Source organism: Cervus elaphus, chromosome X (assembly GCF_910594005.1).
Source record: "Cervus elaphus chromosome X, mCerEla1.1, whole genome shotgun sequence".
NCBI classification, from domain to species: domain Eukaryota; kingdom Metazoa; phylum Chordata; class Mammalia; order Artiodactyla; family Cervidae; genus Cervus; species Cervus elaphus.
This window is the reverse complement of record NC_057848.1, coordinates 109,830,224-109,853,206: the sequence shown is the minus strand read 5'-3', so window position 1 is coordinate 109,853,206 and position 22,983 is coordinate 109,830,224. Positions and strand designations below refer to the sequence as shown.

Genomic DNA, 22,983 nt, shown 5'->3' with positions numbered 1-22,983 from the left:
GACTAGCCTGCCAGGCTCCTCTGCCCATGGGATTTCCCAGGCAAGAATTCTGGAGTGGGTTGCCATTTCCTTCTCCAGGGGATCTTCCTGACCCAGGGATCGAACCTGTGTCTCCTACACTGCAGGCAAATTCTTAACCATTTGAGCCACCAGGGAAGCCGCACAGGTACTAACTATAGCAAATATTTAACAGTAGTAGTGTTAGTCGCTCAGTTGTGTCTGCCTCTGCCCATAATTTTCTCCTTTGAACTACTTGAGGCACTGCTTTGGGCAAATTCAGCCACTTACACAAGCTCGCTACAAGCTGTAAAATAACTAAAACCGAAAACCCGAAAGGAAGGGCAGGCCGGTGTGTATGAGTGCGCGAAAGGGGTAGGCTGCAGCCGAGGTTCTTCCGGCTATGCCTTTGTCTAATGGCCCCGCGGGATTGGCTGGAACCCCGCGCCGAGGGACTGCAGAGGCGCCCCCGCGTTCCCCTCCCCCCGGCTTCCACTACGCACGCGTGGAGGAGGCGGGTAGGGCAGTTGGGTAAAGGGCGCAAAGAAGGGCGTGTGAAAGAAGCCGCAAAAAGCACAGAGGCGTGGCTTCCCGCCCTCGCCCAACCTTTGGCTCCGCCCCATTGGCCCGAGAGTCAAAGGACCGGGCCTGCCCCAAGATATGCCTGCTTCCGGAGCCACGGTAAGGATGGCCAATTGCGATGCCGCTTTCTGGCATATGTTTAGGACACACCGGTGGGGCCTGAAGGGGCTTTGTGTAGCAACCTAAGCAGTTGAGAGTTCAACGGCAGATTCTGGAAATGCCGCCGAAAGGAAAAAGCGGTTCTGGAAAAGGGGGAAAAGGTAGAGCAGCCAGAGCAACCAAGAAGAAATGGGGTTGGGTGAGGAGCAAGGCGGAGGGAGCAGACCGCCGGGGTCCGGGGCGGATGCAGCGGGTTGCCAGTGATTAGAGGACTGACCAGGAAGTGATGTTAGAAACAATCAATACGGACTTCAGTTTTGATTTAAAAGCACGGGGATTAGATGGTGGATAGAAGAGGAGAAAAGATTAAAAGAAAGTTTGATTTTGTTAGTTTCTTCCAAATGGGCAAATCTTGGGAGTGAGGCTGTCATGAAGGATCCATTAGTTAGGTAAAGCTACAGGGTAGTGAAATTTGGGAGAAAAGGGGTAGAGCAGTTGACTTTGAGTAGGAGGAGGGACATCTTAAGCTTGACGTCACAGAGATGAAGATGGATGTGGTGGTAAAAAGTGGAAGACAGTGGTAGTTTTTAAAACAGCAGGACAAGTACTGAGTAGGAGTCTTGAGGAGAGTGGTAAGCGTTTGGAATAGTCATTGGGGTGGTGAGAGGGGATGAAACACTTAAAAAAGGATTGCCCTTAGGGCTGAGAGCTTAAGATTGAAGGCCATGAATTTGTAGAGGACACAATCTGCTCAGTCATGATTTACCTAGTACCGTATAATTGGCACAATACAGGATTGACAAGAGCTAAGTATAACTTTTAGCCAAGGTTGAGGTTTTGTTGGACAATGATAATAGAAGGAAAGCAACACAAGGGAATTAAGAGTGCCACTGGGGACACAGTTCAGATGATCAAGCATGGGATCCAGACTGGGAAGGGAAGGAGAAGTTTGATAGCATAGGAGAACATAGGAGGATAAAGGAACTGAATGGGGGGAGGGGGGAGGTGGTTCTGTGACATTAAAGAACCTGTGTTGTGGGAATGAGGCATGAGAAGGCTGGAAGAACAGAAAGTTGTAGCTAGAGATTGAACTAGTTGTGAGTGGCACAGTTCCATCACGTGCCCCTGGGAACAGGTGGCCTGGATTAAAAGGCATGGGCATTTGGGAGGGAGGTCTAGAAGGTGTGAGGTTAGGCTGTTGGATGATTCCTCTGCATAGATGGTGAAGTCATCCAAGATTAGGGCAGTAGTGAGGGTGGAAAGGAAGCCTGAAGTTGCTGCCAGAGTCCTTAGTCAGAGGGAGTGAAGGGGCATTCAGAAGATGATAGCATCCATTGGGGCAGAGGATGGGATGACTGGAAGGCATCATTGTTCTAGAGAAAAGAAGAGTTTAGTGTAATAAAACTCCTTTGGCAGTAACATTTTCTTAGGCATTTGGTGGTTGGCATTTTGGATTTTCAGTTTTGTGGAACATTTATTGAACAACTTTTGGGTGCTCAGCATTGGGGTTCCTAAGACAGGATGGAGTCTCCTGAATAAAATTTCAATAGGTCCCTATTACTTCTAGGGTAAATTCCAAGTTCCTTAATGGAGCCCAAAGGGCCTCATGCCCTAACCCTCAGCCACTTCCCCTGGGTTCATCTCACAGCACTCCCACTTCAGATTTGGCTTTGTCCATAGTTTATTCCACATATTACACTGTTTCCCTACCCTGGAATTCTCCTCACCTTTGTCCTTTCTTTGCCTGTTCAGCTTCTACTCATCCAGGAAACCTTCTCTAACTGGCTAAAATGTACCTCTGTGCTTCCACAGCCCCCTATTTATAGAGCATAGTTCCTTCTCCTGAAATGATCTTTTACATAACGATCTTCCCCAGTAGTATATGAGCCCCCTGAAGGAAGGTATTATGCCATGGCTTGTTCATCTTTGTATCTCCAGTGCCTGGAACTTAGTTACTTAGGAAACGTTTATGAACTGAACACTTCAACCAAGAATAGTTCTTAGGAACATCAGCCTCTAACAGTAAATATGCTGCCATAAACACAGAAATTGGCATAGTAGCAAAATGACACAGTAATAAAATGTAAAATACTGTCCCTTGTGTTAATCTGAATATTGATAACTTCTTAGGAAGGTTATCAGTAGGCAGTGTCAGTGACTCCAGGAGTTTGGACATGAATGTATTCTTTAGCCAAATATGGGTGGTAAGAAATTTGATCTTTATTTAAAATATATTCTTGGACATTTTACCTACTATAATTGTGAGTATCCAAGTACATAGCTGCAGTGCTTATTAGAAATCTCACAAGAACTCCAGGGTTTGCTCTTAGAAGGCAGGATTTCAAACTGGGTCTAGAGAATCCAGGCCAGGTTTTTGGTGCTCCCATTCAACTATTAGCACACTCACTTGTGTATCCATTTTCTGTGAAGGGTTTTTGTAGGGCACAAATTCCTTGTTTTAAGAGGTGAGTTACAGGTTAATTTAGCTTGATGTAAAGTGTTTGCAGAGTTCCCTTTTGAAGCTTGGTGCTGTGATGGAAGTATCAACTGTTGTGTTGAATAATAAGGTGAAAGTGTAGTTTAAATGAGTACTTGTCATCTCTTCTCTAAAGGAAAAGCAGCCTCTGGGAGTGAGAGTTCTGAGAAGAAGGCTCAGGGTCCCAAAGGTGGTGGCAATGCAGTAAAGGTGAGTTACTCATTCCTTTTTTTAAAAAATATAAATAACATATACATCTGTTATTTTGGTACACATAAAAGGAAAAGACAGTATGCTTAACTCATCCTAAGGCTAGCCTAATAATGACAGAAGATCAAGATAACACAAAAGTGGAAAATAATAGATCACTCACTTATGAAAAGTAATTTCTTTAAAATATTTCTTAAATGTTTTCTCAGACATCCAGAAATTCTTCATATTCTAGTATTTTTCCTTAAAATGTATTAAGTCTTCCCAAGTAAGTGAATGAGTTATTTCTCAGAATGAAATACTACTTGACAAAACCAAGAGCTGAGATGAGCAAGCAAAGGCATGGGTCTCAACAGACAGCTTCCCCACCTGTAAGCTACAAGCCAGAGCCCTGACCTTGAAAATTAAGGTGGGAGACAATTGCAAATAATTACTTGAAGTTCTTGACATAATGCCAGAGGTATATCTGCCCTGGGAAAATATAATTTGAAATAGAATTATACTGTTTAATGCTACATAAGAAGGCAATTTCCATGTTTCAGTCAGGATGTGGGATTCCATACTTTGATTCATTCATTCCTTAAGGATTTAGTGACATCTGCCCTGTGCCAAGCAGTGTACTAAATTCTGGGTATTAAAAAAAAAACAGGTAAGAGATGGTCCCTGTTATCACAGTCTAGTTGGGAGCAGTTAGGTAAAGAAAGAAATATCATTGCTATATGAGAAGAGCTATAGTGGAGTTGTAGCATATAAATGCACCTATACATATGAGCCAAAAAAGAGAGGGAATGTAAATAGAGAAGGCCATTCTGCCCACTTTTCTACTCTGTGAACCCATAGAAAGATAAGAGATGGGAGACATGAATTTGCTTTCCATATATACTTGACCTTCATTCTCATATGAACATCCCACCATTTGAAGTGGGATTCTGGTATCCAAAGATAATTTTCATAAAACATGGTGCCTAAATGCAAGTCAGCTACTTTGTCTGGGCATCCAACTGAAGAAGTGGCTTTAAAGAGGCATCTTGCCCTTTCTGGAAACAAAAATAAGTTCAGTGCGGCTATACTTGAGGTATATGAAAGGTGGTTGTTCAGTTGCTCAGTCCTGTCCGACTCTTTGTGACCCCATGGACTGCAGCACGCCAGGCTTCCCTGTCCATAACCATCTCTCAGAGTTTGCTCAAATTCATGTCCATTGAGTCGGTGATAGTATTCAACCATTTCATCCTCAGTTTCCCCCTCCTCCTCCTGACCTCAGTCTTTCCCAGCATCAGGGTGTTTTCCAATGAGTTGGCTCTTTGCATAAGGTGGCCAAAGTATTGGAGCTTCAGCTTCAGCATCAGTCCTTCCAATGAATATTCAGGGTTGATTTCCTTGAGGATTGACTGGTTTGATCTCCTTGCTGTCCAAAGGGCTCTCAAGAGTCTTCTCCAACACCAGTTTGAAAGCATCAATTAGCTAGGAAAGTCAGTTAAGGTTAAACTCTTGTTAAACTTTTCCTTTTGAAATAATTTTAGACTCACATTCAGTTGTAGGATAGATGTACTTTTTATACACGTACATGTGCCTTTTATCAGGGGCTTTCCAGATGGTGCTAGTGGTAAAGAACCCGCCTGCTAGTGCAGGAGATGTAATAGACATGGGTTCAATCCCTGGGTTAGGAAGATCCCCTGGAGGAGGGCATGGCAACCCACTGCAGTATTCTTCCAGGATAATCCTATGGACAGAGGAGGTTGGCAGGCCACAGTCCATAGGGTCGCAAAGAGTCAGACACAACTGAAATGACTTAGTGCTATACCTTTTATCCTGTTTCCCCAGTGGTAACATCTTACAAAACCCTAGCACATTAGCACAACCAGGAGATTGACGTTGCTACAATCAAGATCCAGACATTTCCATCATCCCTCTTGTTGCCCTTTTATGGCCATACCCACTTCCCCCATGGATCCCCTACCCCTGCCCTCCATGACCTCAGAGCAGCAGCTAATCTCTTCTCCATTTCTATAACTTTATGATTTCCTTATAAGTGGAATGATACAGTGTGTAGCCTTTTGGGGTTAGCTTTTTTCACTCACTGTAAACCTCTGGAGATTTCATTCTACTTGTTGTGTGTATCCATAGTCTGTTCTTTGTATTACTGAGTAGTGTTCCATGGACACATGAAAGTAGTGTGTTGAACTTTTCACCTGCTAGGGGACAGCTGGTTTGTCTCCAGTGTTTGTGAAGGCCCCAGTAGCAGAGGGACCCCAAACCCTTCAGCCTTTTAGGGTCTAGGCTCCTTCCACACCTGCCATTCTGCTTTAGACCGTACTCCTGAATCCAGCCCTGCCCTGTGTCTTTAGAGCTGCCCAGATTCTCAAACCTGCCTTCCGATCACAGCTTCCTTCCTTCCTCTTGTTTCCCACCTCCCCCAATCCTGTCTGTTTCTCTCCATGCACAGACCTCTAGGCCCTCTAGCCTGCCCTGTTCGCTTCACCTTCTCCCAGGCTTTGTGTCTGTTCTCTGAGCCCTGTATGTCTTGTAGGCTGGAAACTAGATGGATCATAGAGCCCTGACTCCTTTCCTTTTGGTGATCCACTATGTCCACCTGCCAGACAACTCAGGATCAATCCAGTGATCTCCTTTTTTTACACTCAAACCCAGAACTTCTGGGGCCCACTGGAGAGTCACACAGCCTCGGGGGTTGGGGCCACTGATTGCTCGTCTCTACCCTGAGCTGGGCCATCAGAACTTTACGGAGATCCCTTGCTACTCGCCTCAAGCCATCTACCACCCTCCTCCAGTCAATCAGCAGACAGCTTTGTCCAGTGGTTCTCAACCCTGGTATACATCAACTTCACCTGGAGATCTTCTGAAAGTCTCCATGCCTAGGGATCTACCCCACACCAGCTGCCTCACAGTCTCTAGCGGTGGGGGACTGGATCTTGGTATATTTTTTAGAAGCTCTTGGGGTGATTCTGACATGTGCCAAGGTTGAGAAACACTGATCCAGTCTCACAGGGTTGGTGTGAAGATTTCATGAGATCACGCATGTAAAGCACTTAGCACAGTTGGTATTAAGTACTCAATAACTGAAATATTGTTATAATTGTCACAAGAAAATGGAGACCAGACCTATAGTCAGGAATTCATTGACCAGCAAAGTTATCTTCACCACATCTCCCTCCTCATTCTTCTCACCTCTCTTCCTTTAAGACTAACTAAAGTTAGCCTTTTTCCAGCAGTGCTCTGAATGCCTAGCCTCGCTCCTTCATTTATTTCTACCCTCTTTCTTTGCTCTGTCTTCAACTTTTCCATCTTTACTGCATCTTTCCCTTCATTCTGAAAATATACCCAGGGATCTTTAAAATATATCAATGCATGTGACTCTTTCCCTCTGACCAGAGCCCTTTCTCCTTTTCTAACTCAGTTAGTTGGGGGAACCCTACTCACATTGCAGTTCCCTGGTGGTTCAGCAGTAAAGAATATGACTGCCAAGCAGGAGACAGGGGTTCTATCCCTGGGTCAGGAAGATCCCCTGGAGAAGGAAATTGCAACCCATTCCAGTATTCTTGCCTGGGAAATCCTATGGACAGAGGAGGCTGGCAGGTTACAGTCCATGGGGTTGCAAAGAGTCAGACACAACTGATCAACTAACTACCACCAACACCCTCATTACTGTCCTGCTTCCCATTATTTCCTCAGTCATCTGCTGCACCCTGGCTTCTGCACTTACCGCTCTTCTGAAACAGCTTTTGCTAAGGACCTGTATCCTTATTGTTCTGCAGCATTTTAACCCTGTTGCCCATTTCCTCCTTGAAACTTTCTCTTGCCTTGAGTTCTGTTAACACAACAGAACTCTTTCTCTCTACCTGTCTGGTTGTTTTTATTATGCTTGTTGAGCTTCTTTGCTTATTGTTTAAACGCCAATATTCTCCACTGATGAGTCTTTAGTGTACTGTCTTATTCTGTGTACTTCTTCTTGTTCTGTGTAGCCTCCTTGGGTGATCCACTACCTCCATGTTCATCACTCCCACATTTTCTCTGGAGCTTGGCTCTTTTTTCTAATCTTTTGTCTGCACCACCAGGCATGAAGGATCTTAGTTCCCCGACCAGGGATCAAACCCAGGCCCCCTGCATTGGCAGCATGGAGTCTTAACCACTGGGCTGCCAGGAAAGACCCTTGGCTCTCTTCTAAGATGTCAGTCTCATACAGTTGTCAGTTGGTCAGTCACACTTGCAAACTCCACAGGTACTACAGACTCATTATGTCTAACCCGTCAAACTGTGTAAAACCAGAATACTTGTTTATTCATTTATAAACGGGTAGATGGGATCCCCTTTCTGTGATCACGAATGCTGTGTGCACTTTCCCAGTCATTGAACCAGGTTTGCTTTGTGAATGTAGAAGCACAAAGAGGGAAACAGTGGAGAAGCAGTTTTAGCCAGGCTAAGATGAGGTCTGAGGAACCATCCTCATCCCCCAACATGTATCTCTCTAGTGTCCAGATTGTCCCTGTCTCCCCTAGACAGTGCTGGACACATTCTATAGAAGTTTGCCTCTCTGAGCCCTGCTTTTTGACACATTCTTTTCTTTGCTGTGTCTGTCTCCTGTGTAGCTCCTCCAGTCCAGGATCCTGTCATCCCCAGTTTTACTAACTGAACCCTGAGGACATGGTTTGTCTGTCTCTAAATTTATAAAGGAGACATCTTTAGGCCTTACCCTAGTGTATCACCTATAATAAGAAATGAATAATGGATTCTGTTTGAATGAGAAATGGGAAGTCCTACAAAACATATCTTGACAAAAGCATTTCTAAGTACATAGTGATTTTTTTAAAAACATGACTTTATATAAACATAAGTTACATTTGAATACTTTTTTAGGGTTGAGTATTCTTAATCTTCAACATATGATTCTTTTTCTAAGTGTTAAATTGTGGAGGGGCTTTATACAATTGGCCTCTTTTGGTAAAAAGTATTTCCTTGTGGGTTTTTTTCATATCTTTCCACCTCTGATAAATTAATAGGTAACCTTTATTGAGTGTTAGCTGCATTATCTCAATCTTCATAACACAGTTACTGTTATCTCAGTGCACAAATGGGAAAACATTTAGAGATTTAAAACATGTCTAAGACCATACAAGAGAGTGGGGATTTGACTCCAGTACCCAGCTCTCAACCATTATCATGTTTCCTCCTCCTGTTACCGTTGAGGTACATGGTAAAGGATGGGAACATTCCACAGCCAGGTACCCACTTTCCATCTAAATCTGGGTTCTAAGATATTGTCTTGATACGGGAAATGGGTTTTTGCCCCATTGGGCTATTGCCTAGTTGGGCAGACTTCCAGGATTTTCCATTGCCATGAATGAATGAGGTTGTTTGTTTTTTTTTTTCACTAGTATGGGGGTAATCCTGATGTGACTGCTGTGTTGTGAGGAAAGAAATCGTTTGGGTCTCCAGGTATTACATGAACATGTTTTTTCCTTGTAGGTTAGACACATTCTGTGTGAAAAACATGGAAAAATCTTGGAAGCCATGGAAAAGTTAAAGTCTGGAATGAAATTCAATGAAGTGGCTGCACAATATAGTGAAGATAAAGCCAGGCAAGGGGTATGGTGCACTCATCATTTAAAATGTCCCTCATGGAGGACACAGAGCAGTAGGGATTATTTCTGTTTTGCCATTAGTTTTAGGCATATCTTAAAGATCTTAAAAGCAGAAATGTCCAACTTGTGAACAGTTGAATACAGGTCACCTTTGTCTAAACCTTGGCATAACCAAACTTGCACAGTTAACAGATATCTAGGGCTTCCCTGGTGGCTCAGATGGTAAAGAATCTGCCTGCAATGAGAGAGACCTGGGTTTGATCCCTGGGTTGGGAAGTTCCCCTGAGGGCAGCCGGCAACCCACTCCAGTATTCTTGCCTGGAGAATTCCATGGACAGAGGAGCCTGGAGGGCTACAGTCCATGGGGTTGCAGAGCCAGACACAACTGAGTGACTAAGTACAGAGTAGACACCCAGCAACATTGTGAGCGCTTGTTGTGTGCAGCCCAGGGTTGGACCTCTTCCCCATTTTGTGCTCAGTGAGTCTTCTTCTCTCCAGCCCAGATGAATAAACCTAGGAACCTTAGCATTCATGTTGGGAAATTTTCAAGCTACAGTAGAACTGTTCCCTCTTCGGGGCCACTTGACATCACATATCTTTTGGATTTTCCAGGGTGACTTGGGTTGGATGACCAGAGGGTCCATGGTGGGACCATTTCAAGAAGCAGCATTCACCTTGCCTATAAGTGTGCTGGATAAGCCTGTGTTTACAGACCCTCCAGTAAAGACAAAATTTGGGTATCATATCATAATGGTGGAAGGGAGAAAATAAAATTGTATGAAAGACTACATATGTTTTATACATTATTTCTTTAAAAGGTGTTGAATAATCATTGTATTTTATGAACTCTGTCACTGTGGGTTTGTGGGTGCAAAATCAGGTGGGTAAAGGTTGGTGTGCACAACAGTAGGTATTTAGTTGGTAGTTCTCTTAAGTCAAGCAGACTCCTTTTAAACCTGTTAGTCCCTTCCCTCTAAGAACTGCTTTATCTGATTCTCAGTATATCCCATAAGTTAATTTAGAAAGCTTCTCTAGAAAAGTCAAATATCAGTTCATACAATTCAGATTGAATTGGACATTGAATAAATGGATTAGCATATGAAAATCATAAAATAAGCTACTAGACACTAGTTTTATAAGGTAGCCAACATTGATCTGCCAGGACAGTTGTTATCAGCTCCATTGTCATAACATAGCACATGGCACATTCAACATTATGGCCATTCAACATTAACTCCTTTCTTTTTAAATAAACGTTTGTTGGAAGAAAAAAACACTCAGTTCTGTCAGTTTTTTGTACTAGACTAAACAGTAGCCATTCACCAACTGCTGATTAAAGGGAGAAATGTGAGAGTTCCCTGGTGATTCAGTGGTTACGACTTGGAGCTTTCATTGCTGGGGCCTGGGTTTGATCCCTGGTCAGAGAACTAAGATCTCACAAGCCACAGGCCAAAAAAGGAAAAAAAAAAGACAGGGAGGGATGTCAGTCTAAAAACATTCCTTCATCCTCAAATTGTATGGGTTACATTATGACAGTCCTCTCCAGGGTCAATGTTCTGTGTATCTACATTTTTTTAATGCCACCTTTATGACATAACAAAAAAGTATATAAATATAAATACTATACTACTTCAAAAATCAAACTTTGCAAGTACAACTATGTGATTAACAGTGATTTTTTGAACACACTGTATTCTCTCTCAGCTGCATTTGACATACCCACATTATGCCATATAGCAGCAATTCACCTTAGAGAGTTGTTTCCCATTTTAGACATTTCTGACCACCTATGCTTCCATGCAGTATTCCCCACTGAGCAGACTAAAGGCTGTCCACTCCCTGGAATGCATAGATATGGCAGCATGATACAGAGGGATGATCAAAATAGTAGGTTATCAGATGAAACTGCTTTAAAACCACATTTAAAACACTGTCTCTAAATAAGGGCTATAAATACTGAAAATCTTGAAAAAAATTCTGAAAAGAATGTTCATTTTAAATGAATACATAGACCTACAAAGAACATCAATTATACTGAAATTGAGTAATCAAAATAGTTGTTTTATATATAGCTCTATTAATACATTGAGATGTAGTGGTAGTACTAAAAACCACTGTGAGGGAATTCCCTGGTGGTCCAGTGATTAGGACTCTGCACTTTCACTGCCATTGGGCCTGGGTTCGACCCCTGGTCAGGGAACTAAGATCCTCCAAGCCATGTGACATGGCTAAAATTTTTTTTCCATTTATTTTTATTAGTTGGAAGCTAATTACTTTACAGTATTGTAGTGGTTTTTGCCATACATTGACATGAATCAGCCATGGATTTACATGTGTTCCCCATTCTGATCCCCGCTCCTGCCTCCCTCCCCATCCCATCCCTCTGGGTCTTCCCAGTGCACCAGCCCTGAGCACTTGTCTCATGCATCCAACCTGCGCTGGTGATCTGTTTCACCCTTGATAGTATACTTGCTTCAATGCTATTCTCTCAGAACATCCCACCCTCACCTTCTCCCACAGAGTCAAAAGTCTGTTCTGTACATCTGTGTCTCTTTTTCTGTTTTGCATATAGGGTTATCGTTACCATCTTTTTAAATTCCATATATATGCGTTATTATACTGTATTGGTCTTTATCTTTCTGGCTTACTTCACTCTGTATAATGGGCTCCAGTTTCATCCATCTCATTAGAACTGATTCAAATGAATTCTTTTTAATGGCTGAGTAATATTCCATTGTGTATATGTACCACAGTTTCCTTATCCATTCGTCTGCTGATGGGCATCTAGGTTGCCTCCATGTCCTGGCAATTATAAACAGTGCTGCAATGAACATTGGGGTGCATGTGTCTCTTTCAGATCTGATTTCCTTGGTGTGTATGCCCAGGAGTGGGATTGCTGGCTCATATGGCAGTTCTGTTTCCAGTTTTTTAAGGAATCTCCACACTGTTCTCCATAGTGGCTGTACTAGTTTGCATTCCCACCAACAGTGTAAGAGGGTTCCCTTTTCTCCACACCCTCTCCAGCATTGCTTGTAGACTTTTGGATAGCAGCCATCCTGACTGGCATGTAATGGTACTTCATTGTGGTTTTGATTTGCATTTCTCTGATAATGAGTGATGTTGAGCATCTTTTCATGTGTTTACATGGCTAAAATTAAAAAGTAAAACCCACCATGATTTTGTGGTGATGAATATCAGTGGTATTTTGAAATAGCTGCAATAACTATGGAATCTCTGTGATTTCTGTTAGCGAGAAAGTTGCGGTACTGCTAATATTTCTGTACTTTGTTGCCAACATTCATAATGAAAAGAAACATTAAATTTCAGATAGAGTACAGTAGTGGGGGAGGAGGGGGAGATGTAACTCTTCCCATCCAGTTTCAGACATCTGAATTCTTAAGTTTAAAAATCCCTGCCTTAGATACTGTTTTAACATTTTACCATATGCATGTATTTCCCCCCCACCAAACTGTCATTATAGGTACTCAAGAAGCACTGTTGTTTTTCAGTGAGAAATACATCTATGAATTTAAGTCTTACTCTTCAGATCAAGTGGACACAGGCCCTGAAAGCCTCCTGGCAGGCAAATAAATCGTGTGGGGGCCTTTTTTTTTGTATCAAAGGAGAGAACAATTTAGTTGAATTTTCACGAACATTTGTGTTTGTGAAAAACTTTAAGATGTAGGACACAGCCAATGTTGCACTTGCATGACGACAGTCATTCAGTTCTTGTAGGGAAACTGGAACTGGAGTTAGATGCAGACTATGAATTGCTGAATCACACAGTATTAACAGTGGGATTTTTTTCAATGATACATATTCAATCATATCACCCTATCTAAAATAAGTCGGCCCTCTCTTTCCATGGTTGTGCATTAGCAGATTCAACAACTGCAGATCAAAAATATATTTAATTTCCAGAAAGTTCCAAAAACTAAAACTTGAATTTGCCATGCACTGGCAACTATTTACATAGCAGTTATACTTTATTTACAAACTTTGCAATTTACATTTATGTTGTATTTTATAAGTAATCTAGAGATGATTTAAAGTATAATTCATGTGAGAATGTATGTAGGATATATGTAAATACTACATCATTTTATATGAGGAACTTGAGCATCTGTGGACTCTAGTATCTGCAGAAAGTCCTGCAAGCAATCCCCCTTGGATCTGAGGGACACCTGTAATAATTTCTTTTGGTAAGAGCAAAGTTTTGTACTATCAATAGATAACCTATTATTTAAGCTTCAGCTCATCTTTTTCAAGCTTCTATCTGTATATTTCATAATACGTATAACAGTAACTGTATTACATGTCATTTACAAGTAGCTTTCATATGTGTGTGTGTTGCTTAGTCATGTCCGATTCTTTGCAACCCTATAGACCACAGCCCACCAGGCCCCTCCGTCCATGGGATTCTCCAGGCAAGAACACTGGAGTGGGTTGCCATTTCCTTCTCCAAAAGAAACTATAGAAAGAAAGTGAATTTGCTCAGTCGTGTCCAACTCTTTGCGATCCCATGGACTGTAGCCTACCAGGCTCCTCCATCCATGTAACTTTCATATGTGTATGTGATAAAAAAAAATATCTTTGTCCCTAGTTACTGGCAACATGGCTCCCTTGGAATCTATGCAGTGACTTGGCCTTTTTTATGTTAATGATATGATTGGTGGCTGGGGACCCCTCAATAGCTTCAGGATGGGGACTGGTCACCAGAAAGACTTAATTAGTGGCTTGGAACTCTTGGCCTCACCCCCTGGCCTCTAGGGAGAAGACGGGTGCTAGAAATAGTTATTTACCAATGGCCAGTGATTTAAATGATTTAAACAATCATGCCTACACAATGAAACCTCTGTAAAAAAAATTCTAAATGACAGGGTTCAGAGAGCTTCAGGTTGGTGAACACATCAAGGTGCTGGAAGTGTGACCATGCCGAGAGGACACAGCTCACACACACCTCATTCTCCATACCTTGCCCCATGCATCTCTTTCATTTGGCTGTTCCTGAGTTGTAGTTATAAAAACCAGTAATAATAGGTTTTCCTAAGTTCTATGAGCCACTCAAACAAATTAATGAACCCGAAGAAGCAGCCATCCTCAGGAAACCTCAATCTGTAGCCAAGCTGAAGAGAAGTGTGGATAACATGGGGCCCTAATACTAGTGACTGGCATCTGATGTGAGGGCAGTCTTACAGGAGTGAGCCCTTAAACCTGTGTGCAGTTTGACTCTAATCCAGGGAGTGTCAGGATTGAGTTGAATTGTAGACTACCCAGTTGGTGTCTGCAAAGAAATGGAGAACTGCTAGGTGTGGAAAAACCCCACATTTGGTGTCAGAAATGTGAGTAAAAGCAGCTCAGTTATAGTGGCTTGTCACTAGGCAACACATGGTTAACAATCCATTTCACCCCTTACTGTGTGATCTTTGGCGGGTCACAGTCTCACCAAGCCATTTCTTCAATTAAAAAATGGAAATGCTACCCTTGACCTCAAAGGATTATGGTAAGGAGTAAACAAGAAACCTATGTAGAGTACCTAATACACAGATGGTACTTGATAAATTCTCCAGTGATAGAGCACAGAATGCTATGCTGCACTTTATGTTTTAGGAGGGAACCAAACTCCTTTTCAGTCTACAACCTGAAGATAAGATGTGTTAGCACATGTCAGAACTCAGGTGGTGATGAGTGACAGATGGCTAAATGGTCTGCAAAGGGACTCCAGGGTAGGGCACCAGTGATAAAGCAGCCCAGCACCAGGTACCTTATCCCAGTCTTTGGCTGTAGTAAACCAACAGCCTATATGCTAGTGTATGTTAAATGGGTCTTAGATCTGGAATACTAATGACAGACTTCTGCCTAAATGATTTTTACATGTATTTGTCAATATCAACTATCTCAGTGAAAGAAAGTGAATGAAAAATGCTTGAGAAAAGTAACTTTAATATTATTGATATCTGGACTGTGATATACAAAATTGACATTCTCAGAGTAAAATTTAAAATGGCCAGAGTAATGTTACAAAAACTTCTCTAGAAATAACACAGTTCTATTAAGTTTACAGAGTACGCCTAAAAGAAAAATATAAGAATATTTGAGGAAAGAAACATTAACCTAGTGCTCAGAATACCAAAATACATGTATGGGGGGAAAGCAGGAGCAGGTGGTAATTACAATATTTACAAAAAAAGTTAGAACAAAAACTCATTTTTTGAGTTCTCTCACCTTAAGCCTGAAGGCTTCATGCTCCCAAAAGAATCCAATTATGGGAACAAATTACCTCATACTCAAGTTTTGCTTTAAAATACTATAAAACAGGTTATATTCTCAAGTTTTATTAAGTTGTTTATATAAACTTAAAGTCATGAGCATGACTTCAGGATCTGAGCTTTTTATGTCAAGTGCTTTAACTAAGCAGTCTAAGGCCTCCTGTACTTTTCCACACTCTTTCAGTTCTTTTCCACGCAAGACAAGAGTGTCATAGTCATTCACAGCCTCCACTGCCTCATCCTGGGGAGAGTCAACCAACTGTCCACCAGACAAAGGCTCAGGGTCACCCAGAGAGGTCTCCTGAGCCAGAGCACCAGGCTTAGATGTACTTAACCTACTGGATTTATTTTCTGAAGACAGTGTTTCTCTGGAAGGATCTTCTTTTGTATGCTCTGGGGCTTCATCACTGCTTTCCTCTGCTCCTTCCTCCAGATAATCTTCAACAACCTTTGCTTCATTGCTATTGTCAAGTCTTTCCTCCATATCCTCCACGTGGTCTAAAACCACATTAATAAGAGACCTCCTAGAAGCCAGGGATCTTCTAGAGTTTACAGACTTATTTATACTGTCAGATATTTTAGGTGAAAAGAACCTTCCAGGTGGACTGATGTCATTTTTGGGAGTTGAGGCATCAAATTGTTTTACAGATAAAAATGGGAAGGGAGATGTGTTGAATGGGTTTGTGCTTGAAGTATCTTTAAAAGTATGTTCACCTTCATCATCTGAATCAATTCGTCTGGCTTTTCTTCTGACTTTCACATTAACTACTTCTTCTGGCTCATCATCTTCCTCAGTAAGATCCACACTGAGACATGCTTTGCTATGCACTGACTCTGCTCTTGAATTAGCTGCAGAGCCACACAAGCTATTTTCTTTCTCCACATGCTCCAAAGACTGACTGGAAAGATTTTGTCCCTTGTCTGCGGAGTCTTCCAAGAAAAGATTGAAATCACATGCATACTGTGCTGAAGAGGCTAAAGGTTCCTCTTCCAATTTGGCCTCATTCGCTTGAGCATCCTGCAGTGCACTGTGGGCTGCTTCTAAGTCATCATCAGCTATTTTAATAACAGATACATTCGATTCTGGCCTTTGATAGTCCTTTGTTTTGGGATTAGCAGGCGAGGCATTGCAGTGATGTAAAATCACATCATCCTCTAGTTGATCTAGATTTGGTCCAAGATCAACTCTGACTGACTTGCTAGGTAAATAATTAAAACTTCCCAGAGGGCTCTCTTGCTCTGACTCCTGCATAAACCCCTCTTGTGATGCCTCTTTTTGTACAGCCATCCCTGATAAAGAGTCAGGGAAAATTTCTACATCTCCACACCCCTTGGGTAAAGTAGTGACAAAGTCATCATCAAATGTACTTACACATGAGTGCCTACCATCTCGTGGGATGGTATCATTCATCTTTATCCTGGAGAGATCTTTCTCACCCTCTTTGGGCAGATCATCAATGATTACGCTGGCCATTAGAGAACTGATTTCTTCTTCCTGGGTGTGATAAATAGGTAGACGAGATGAAGGCTGAGGCTGTGGTTTATTTACTTCGGCACGTTTTTTCTTTGTTTGAAATACAGGTTCTCTCAGCCAGATGCCCTCACTCCCAGGTTTTTGTCTTTCCATTAGGAGCTCTGTATTTTGAGACTCGGATTCAACAAGGAATTGAGCTTTCTGAACCCTTTGTTGAATATAGTGAGAGTCTTCGATCACATCAAGCTCTTCTTTAAAAGACAGGTCACGTGTGTACATCAAATCATGATCTGAGATTCCAGCTATCCTCAAAGAGTGCAGGAAGGCAATATGTTCATCTAGGTTCTTATCAGATCTCCTCTGAGCAGCATGCAAAGACTGAAGCTGCAGCTGGGTTGCAGAGTTCTGAAAATCCTCAACTGTAAAGAGCTCTCTCAATTCTTGTTTACTAAAATATCGGAAAGGGTTCTTCTTATCACCAGTAGTTTGTCTTATTAGTGAGTCCTTGAAAACCTGTCTTCTGTATATTTTTTCCTCTACAGTTCCACAAGTGATGAGCCTATAAACTACAACATTTTCTTTCTGTCCAATTCGGTAAACCCTATCCACAGCTTGAGCATCAGTTGCAGGATTCCAGCTAGGATCAAAGATGACCACTCTGCTTGCTGCAGTTAGTGTTAAGCCAACACCACCTACTTGAGTGGTAAGCAGAAAAACAGAGTAATCTTTATTTTGCTGGAATAAACTAATTCTTTTTTCTCGTTCCACAAGATGAGTAATTGTTCCATCGATTCGCAGCATCTTAAAGTGCCTATTCTTTAAGAGACGTTCAATGATGTTTAGAATTCGTCTTGACTGGGAAAACACCAGAGTTTGATGCCCTTCATCTCGCAGTTTCTTAAGCAGGTCCATTAGAAATACCATTTTTCCAGATTCTTCCATCAGTGTATCATCACTTATTTGATCAATATGGTCCACATCTGAGGAATCTTCCCCTTCAATTTCATCCTGAACAGATAATTTGGCAGCTCCTAGATTCAGCAAACCACAAGCTCGTGCAGATAGCAGCCTAGGATGATCACAGAGCTTCTTTAAGACACTCAGCTCAGCCAAAGGTGAGCGTGTCTCCATTAACAACTCCTTGATATGATCTAGAGACACAAATTTCCTGTATATTTCTTCTTGTAAAGGTACAAGGCGTATCCAAATAATTAAATCATTTTTCCTGGAAAGGGAAGGCATTTCACATATGGCACCAACATCTGGACTCTTTTCACTAAGCTGGACCTCTGGGTTGCTTGACCTTTTCTTCTGTACCTCTTCTTTAGTCCTCCTGAGAAAATAGGGCTTTATGATTGCCATTAAGTTTTCAGATATTTTAAATCCCAAAGCTTTTTCCCCTGGGGTAGCATCCTTCTCTCTTGCTCTAGTAATAGGATTTTCATACTCCATTTTAAAAGTTCTTAATGTTCCTAGCAGGGACCCTTGACAAGCAAAATCAAATAGGGACCATAGTTCTTGTAAATTATTCTGGATTGGGGTTCCTGTGAGGAGGATGCGATTACTGGCAGGGATTGCACGAGCACATATTGCTGACTTGGTAGATGAGGTTTTTATTTTATGTGCTTCATCAAGGATGACATAGTCCCACAAAAATTCTTGGCCATTCAAGCTGGAAAGCTGCTGCCAATTATTGATTAACATTTGGTATGTGGTGATAATGACACCATTCCTTTGCTGAATCCGACAGAGGTTTCTGGTACGTTCATCCTTGCTAGGACCATGAAAGGTTTTGACTCTCATTCCTGGAGTCCACTTGACAAATTCTCTTAGCCATATACTGATGAGACTGGTTGGCATGATAAGAAGCACATGGTTCACAAGTGAAGCATCAAACATACCAGAAAGGAAAGCAATGATTTGAACAGTCTTTCCTAACCCCATATCGTCTGCCAGAATGCCACCTCTCCTTCCATCCCTATACAGGCTATAGAGAAAAGCTACACCTTCCTTCTGGTACTCATATAGTTGGTTGTGCAGTTCTTGATAAAGCAGCAGGCCAGAGTTGCACACATCTATGAATTCATCATCTCCATGTTCTGCCAACTCCTCCAAGGCTTCCTCTATTTTTTGGATTCTGCTCATCACCTTTTCGTTGGGAAAAATGTCCTTTGCCAAGTTGAAAAGTTTAAGTGCTTCTTCCAGATCTCCATTCTTAGTTGCTTCTTTGGCCTCCTTCACGTATCTGTAAAAATAAGGTTAAAAAAAGCTATGCATACATAGAGACTGAAAGGTAGAAGATTAGAAAGAAAGGAAACGAATTGAACATTCAGTCTAAGAATGCTTTAGAGTCCATTTTGGAACCCAAACCATAGTTGAGCTTTCAATATCCTCAATTCAGGATGGGAAAGATTAGCACAGAAGATACCAATGAAAGCTGGCATCACTTAAGAAAACACAAATATCCACCAAACCCTGCTAGCAACAACTTCAGGTATTAATTGTAGGAAATGTATGTGCAAAGGTTATTACACATACAATAACCAACCTATATTGTGGGAGCATGGAAACAAGAAGATACATGAGCACTTCTCAGGCCTTATTTTTCTGGATCTCTGTGATACATTTCACACTGTTGATCACTCTGTCCTTGAAAATCCCGCCTTCCACTGGATTCATATAGATTCCTCCTGGTTTGCTCCCCCATCATTGGCCATTTATTCTCTGTGTCTTTCTTAGATCCCTATTCTTCCTCCCCAAAGGCTCAGTCCTAGCCCTCTTCTCACTCCTTTTCCTTTCTCCTTATTGTCTCCTAGAGCTTCCACTCCCACCTATGTGTTCCTAACTCCCAAAACACTTTCTCCAACCCAAGGCTTGCCCTCAAGCTCTAGTCTAGACCCATATTCCAGCTGCTTTCTGTACATCTCCACTTGAAAGTTTCACAGGCATCTCCAATTCAATTAATTCCAAATTAAACTTATTATTTACCCTCTTAAGGCATGCTTCTCTGTTTGTATGGTAATAAATGACAGTAACATCCACTCAGCCATACAAGCTAAAAATCTAAGGATCATCCTTGACTCCAACACAAATGAATGATCCTTGACTTTTCTCTCTAACCACCTCATCCCTTAGCCAACAGTCCCCCAAGCCCTCCTAACTTTATTTCCCAAAAATAACCTGTGTCTTGCTCTCTCATCTCTACCACTACTGTGGTCCAAGTCACCATCATCTCCGGATTGGATAACTGCAACTTCCTACTCACTGGTTTCCCTATGTCCACTCTTGGCCCCTCCAACATATTCTCTGCACAGGAGCCAGAGATATTGTCTTAAAACATAAAAGAAATTATCAGTCCTTTGCTTAAAAGTCTTCAGTGGTTTACAGTTGATAGATTTTGAAAGGGTGCCACAACAATTCACTGAGGAAAGAGTAGTCGTTTCAACTAAATATTCATGTGCAAAAGAATGAAATTGGTTCCCTACCTCACAACATACAGAAAAATTAATTCAAAATGAATCAAAGACCTAAATATAGGTGCTAAAATCACAAAACTCTTAGAAGAAAGTTAGGTGTAATAGGTGTAACTCTGTCATGACCTTGGATTTGGCAATGGTTTCTCAGATATGATGCCAAACACATGTGCAACCAAAGTAAAAAATAAATTGGGCTTCATAAAAGCTAAAAACATTTGTGCTTCAAAGGATACCACGAAGAAAGTGAAAAGACAACCCAAGGAATGAGAGAGAATACTTGCAAATCTTGTACCTGATAAAGGATTTGTACCTAGAATATATAAGGAACTCTTACAACTCAATAATTAAAAGACAAAGAGGGACTTCCCTGGTGGTCCAGTGGTTAGGACTCAACACTTTCACTGCCACAGCCCTGGGTTCAATCCCTGTTCAGGGAACTAAGATCCCGCCAAAAAAAAAAAAAAAAAAGACAAGTAACCCAATTAAAATGGGCAAAGTATCTAACTATTTCTCCAAAGAAGATATACAAATAGCTTACAACCACATAAAAAGATGCTCAACATTATTAGTCATCAGGGAAAATGCAAACCAAAACCACAGTAACACTCCATGCCCATTAGGATGACTAGAATCAAAAAGAGAAAATACCAAGTGTTGACAGCAACATGAAAAAGTGGAAAAATTGAAACTCTATAACACTGTTGGTAGGAATGTAAAATGGAGTAGATGCTTCAGAAATTAGTCCATCAGTTCCTTAAAAAGTTGCACATAGAGTTAACATGTAATTTAGGAATTCTACTCCCAGGTAGAAATGAAAACATTTGGTCACAGAAAATCTTGCACATGAATGTTCACAGCAGTATTATATTATTCACTAAACCAAAAGTGGAAATAACACAAATGTCCATCAAATGATGATATACCAGATAAAAAGGTGATACACCCATACAATAGAATATTATGCAGCCATAAAAAGGAATGAAATAATGCTACAGCATGAATGAGTCTTAAAAACATTTTGCTACATGAAATAATAAGCCAGTCACTCACTGACACAGAGAACAAATTAGTGGTTACCATTGGGGAGAGGAATGGGGGTGGTGGCGGGCAACATAGGGATAAGGGATTAAAAGGTACTAACTATCAGGTATAAAATAAGCTACAAGGGTATATTGTACAACACAGGAAATATATCCAATATTTTATAATAACTATAAATGGAGTATAAGCTCTAAAAATTGTGACTAACCATCATACACCTGTAACTTACATAATATTGTACATCAACTATACATAAAAATGCCAGTCACAAAAGGGCATATGTTTTATGATTCTATTTATATGAAATGTCCAGGTTAGGCAAATTCACAGAGAAAGTAGATTAGTGGTTGCCAGGGGCTGGCATCTGGGGCATTCATGAACTGGAGAGGGTATGATGGCTGAAAGGTAAGGAATTTCTTTTAAGGGTGATGAAAATGTTCTAAAACTAACTGTGGTGATGGGGTGCACAACTCTGTGAACATACAAAAAATTATCAAACTGTACGCTTTTATGATACAAGAATGGAATGGTATCTCAACAAATCTGTTAACAACAACAACAAAATCTTCAGTGGCTTCCTATGGCCTAAGACTGAAGTTTAAGCTCTGTAGCCTGGCATTCCAGGCCCTGACTGATACAGCCAGGAACTGCTGATCTCTCTGCCTTAACTTCTGCCACTTCCTGTCTCAAACATTTTCTTTTAACCCCTTGTGCCCATCATACTACTTTGTCCTCTAAAGCTTAGGCTCACACCACCTTCCTCTTCTGGACTATACTCCTCTCCAAGCTGACCTCACTCATTCTTTAAGACACTGTTTCTCAATGTTCTGCACAATCTCCTGGAGGGCTTGTTAAAACACAGATTGCAGGACCCCAACATCAGATTTTCTGATTCTGTAGTGAGGCCCAAGAATTTGCAGTTCTACAAAGTTCCCAGGTGATGCTAAGGCTTCTGGTCCAGAAACCACATTTCAAGATAGGCTTTAAGATCAGGCCTCACCTGTGGTTCCTCTAGGATGCCTTTCATCCCTCCCCTCCCCTCATCAGTTGTTCCACCTCAATACTCCCCTGTATGTTCACCTCTATCAGTACATTTAACACACTGTATTAAAATCACCATGAAACAATCTAGCTGTATTACAAATGTATGAAACAACCTCATTGAAGAGGGTGGAGGGAAAATGTGCTGACCTAAGTAACCTAGGAAATGAATGAAATCTGTAAGAGTAAAACTAAAAGAAACATAAGCATGTACTCTAGTGGATACAGTTGTTTCCCATGGGGGTATGAGGTAAAAATTCTGATACTGAAATGCATGTATGCTAGAGTTGAAGAATTAAGTAAATGGATGGCAGACAGTGGGAGCCAGGTTTCTCACTGTTGGAATGGGAGTTTACAGACTGGTTAAGAGAAGGTTACAATGATCCAGGTGGTAATGGATCAGAATTAGAAACATCACTATAAATCCATGTTCAACATAAATACAGATCAGTTCAGTTCACTTGCTCAGTCATGTCCAACTCTTTATGACGCCACGGACTACAGCATGCCAGGCTTCCCTGTCCATCACCAACTCCCAAAGCTTGCTCAAACTCATGTCCAAGTTGGTGATGCCATCCAGATAGATAAACACAGATAGTTAACCTAAAAATATTTACAGACATGTGGATATACGTGGGTTAGTATATACACATATTTCCTTGCTCTATCAGCTAAGAGGGCCTAGAAGCAAGGAAACCCCAGGAGCAACAAGCACATCAAGCAC

At 41.4% G+C, this 22,983-nt stretch overlaps 2 protein-coding genes across 2 annotated transcripts in view; one reads left to right on the top strand and one right to left on the bottom strand.

Annotated features, from left to right (window-relative positions):
- The first annotated feature begins 716 nt into the window (after positions 1 to 716).
- Positions 717 to 9,754, top strand: PIN4 (peptidylprolyl cis/trans isomerase, NIMA-interacting 4). The gene is made up of 4 exons (XM_043896746.1): positions 717 to 839; positions 3,291 to 3,364; positions 8,843 to 8,962; positions 9,571 to 9,754. The coding sequence occupies exons 1-4, from the start codon at positions 797 to 799 to the stop codon at positions 9,727 to 9,729; spliced, it is 396 nt and encodes a 131-aa protein (XP_043752681.1). The 5' UTR covers positions 717 to 796; the 3' UTR covers positions 9,730 to 9,754.
- A 4,945-nt stretch (positions 9,755 to 14,699) lies between these two features.
- ERCC6L (ERCC excision repair 6 like, spindle assembly checkpoint helicase) overlaps positions 14,700 to 22,983 on the bottom strand; it is a 32,354-nt gene continuing 24,070 nt past the window's right edge. Inside the window, exon 2 of the mRNA XM_043896745.1 lies at positions 14,700 to 18,946. Within this exon, the coding sequence (XP_043752680.1) occupies positions 15,286 to 18,946 (3,661 nt within the window). The 3' untranslated portion in view covers positions 14,700 to 15,285. The remainder of the gene's footprint in view (positions 18,947 to 22,983) is intronic.

Coding starts and splice junctions, on each gene's coding strand:
- PIN4 (XM_043896746.1), top strand. CDS start 797: ATGCCGCCGAAAGGAAAAAGCGGTTCTGGAAAAGGGGGAAAAG. Junction 840..3,290: donor TTCTGGAAAAGGGGGAAAAG/GTAGAGCAGCCA, acceptor TCTTCTCTAAAG/GAAAAGCAGCCTCTGGGAGT. Junction 8,963..9,570: donor AAGATAAAGCCAGGCAAGGG/GTATGGTGCACT, acceptor TGGATTTTCCAG/GGTGACTTGGGTTGGATGAC.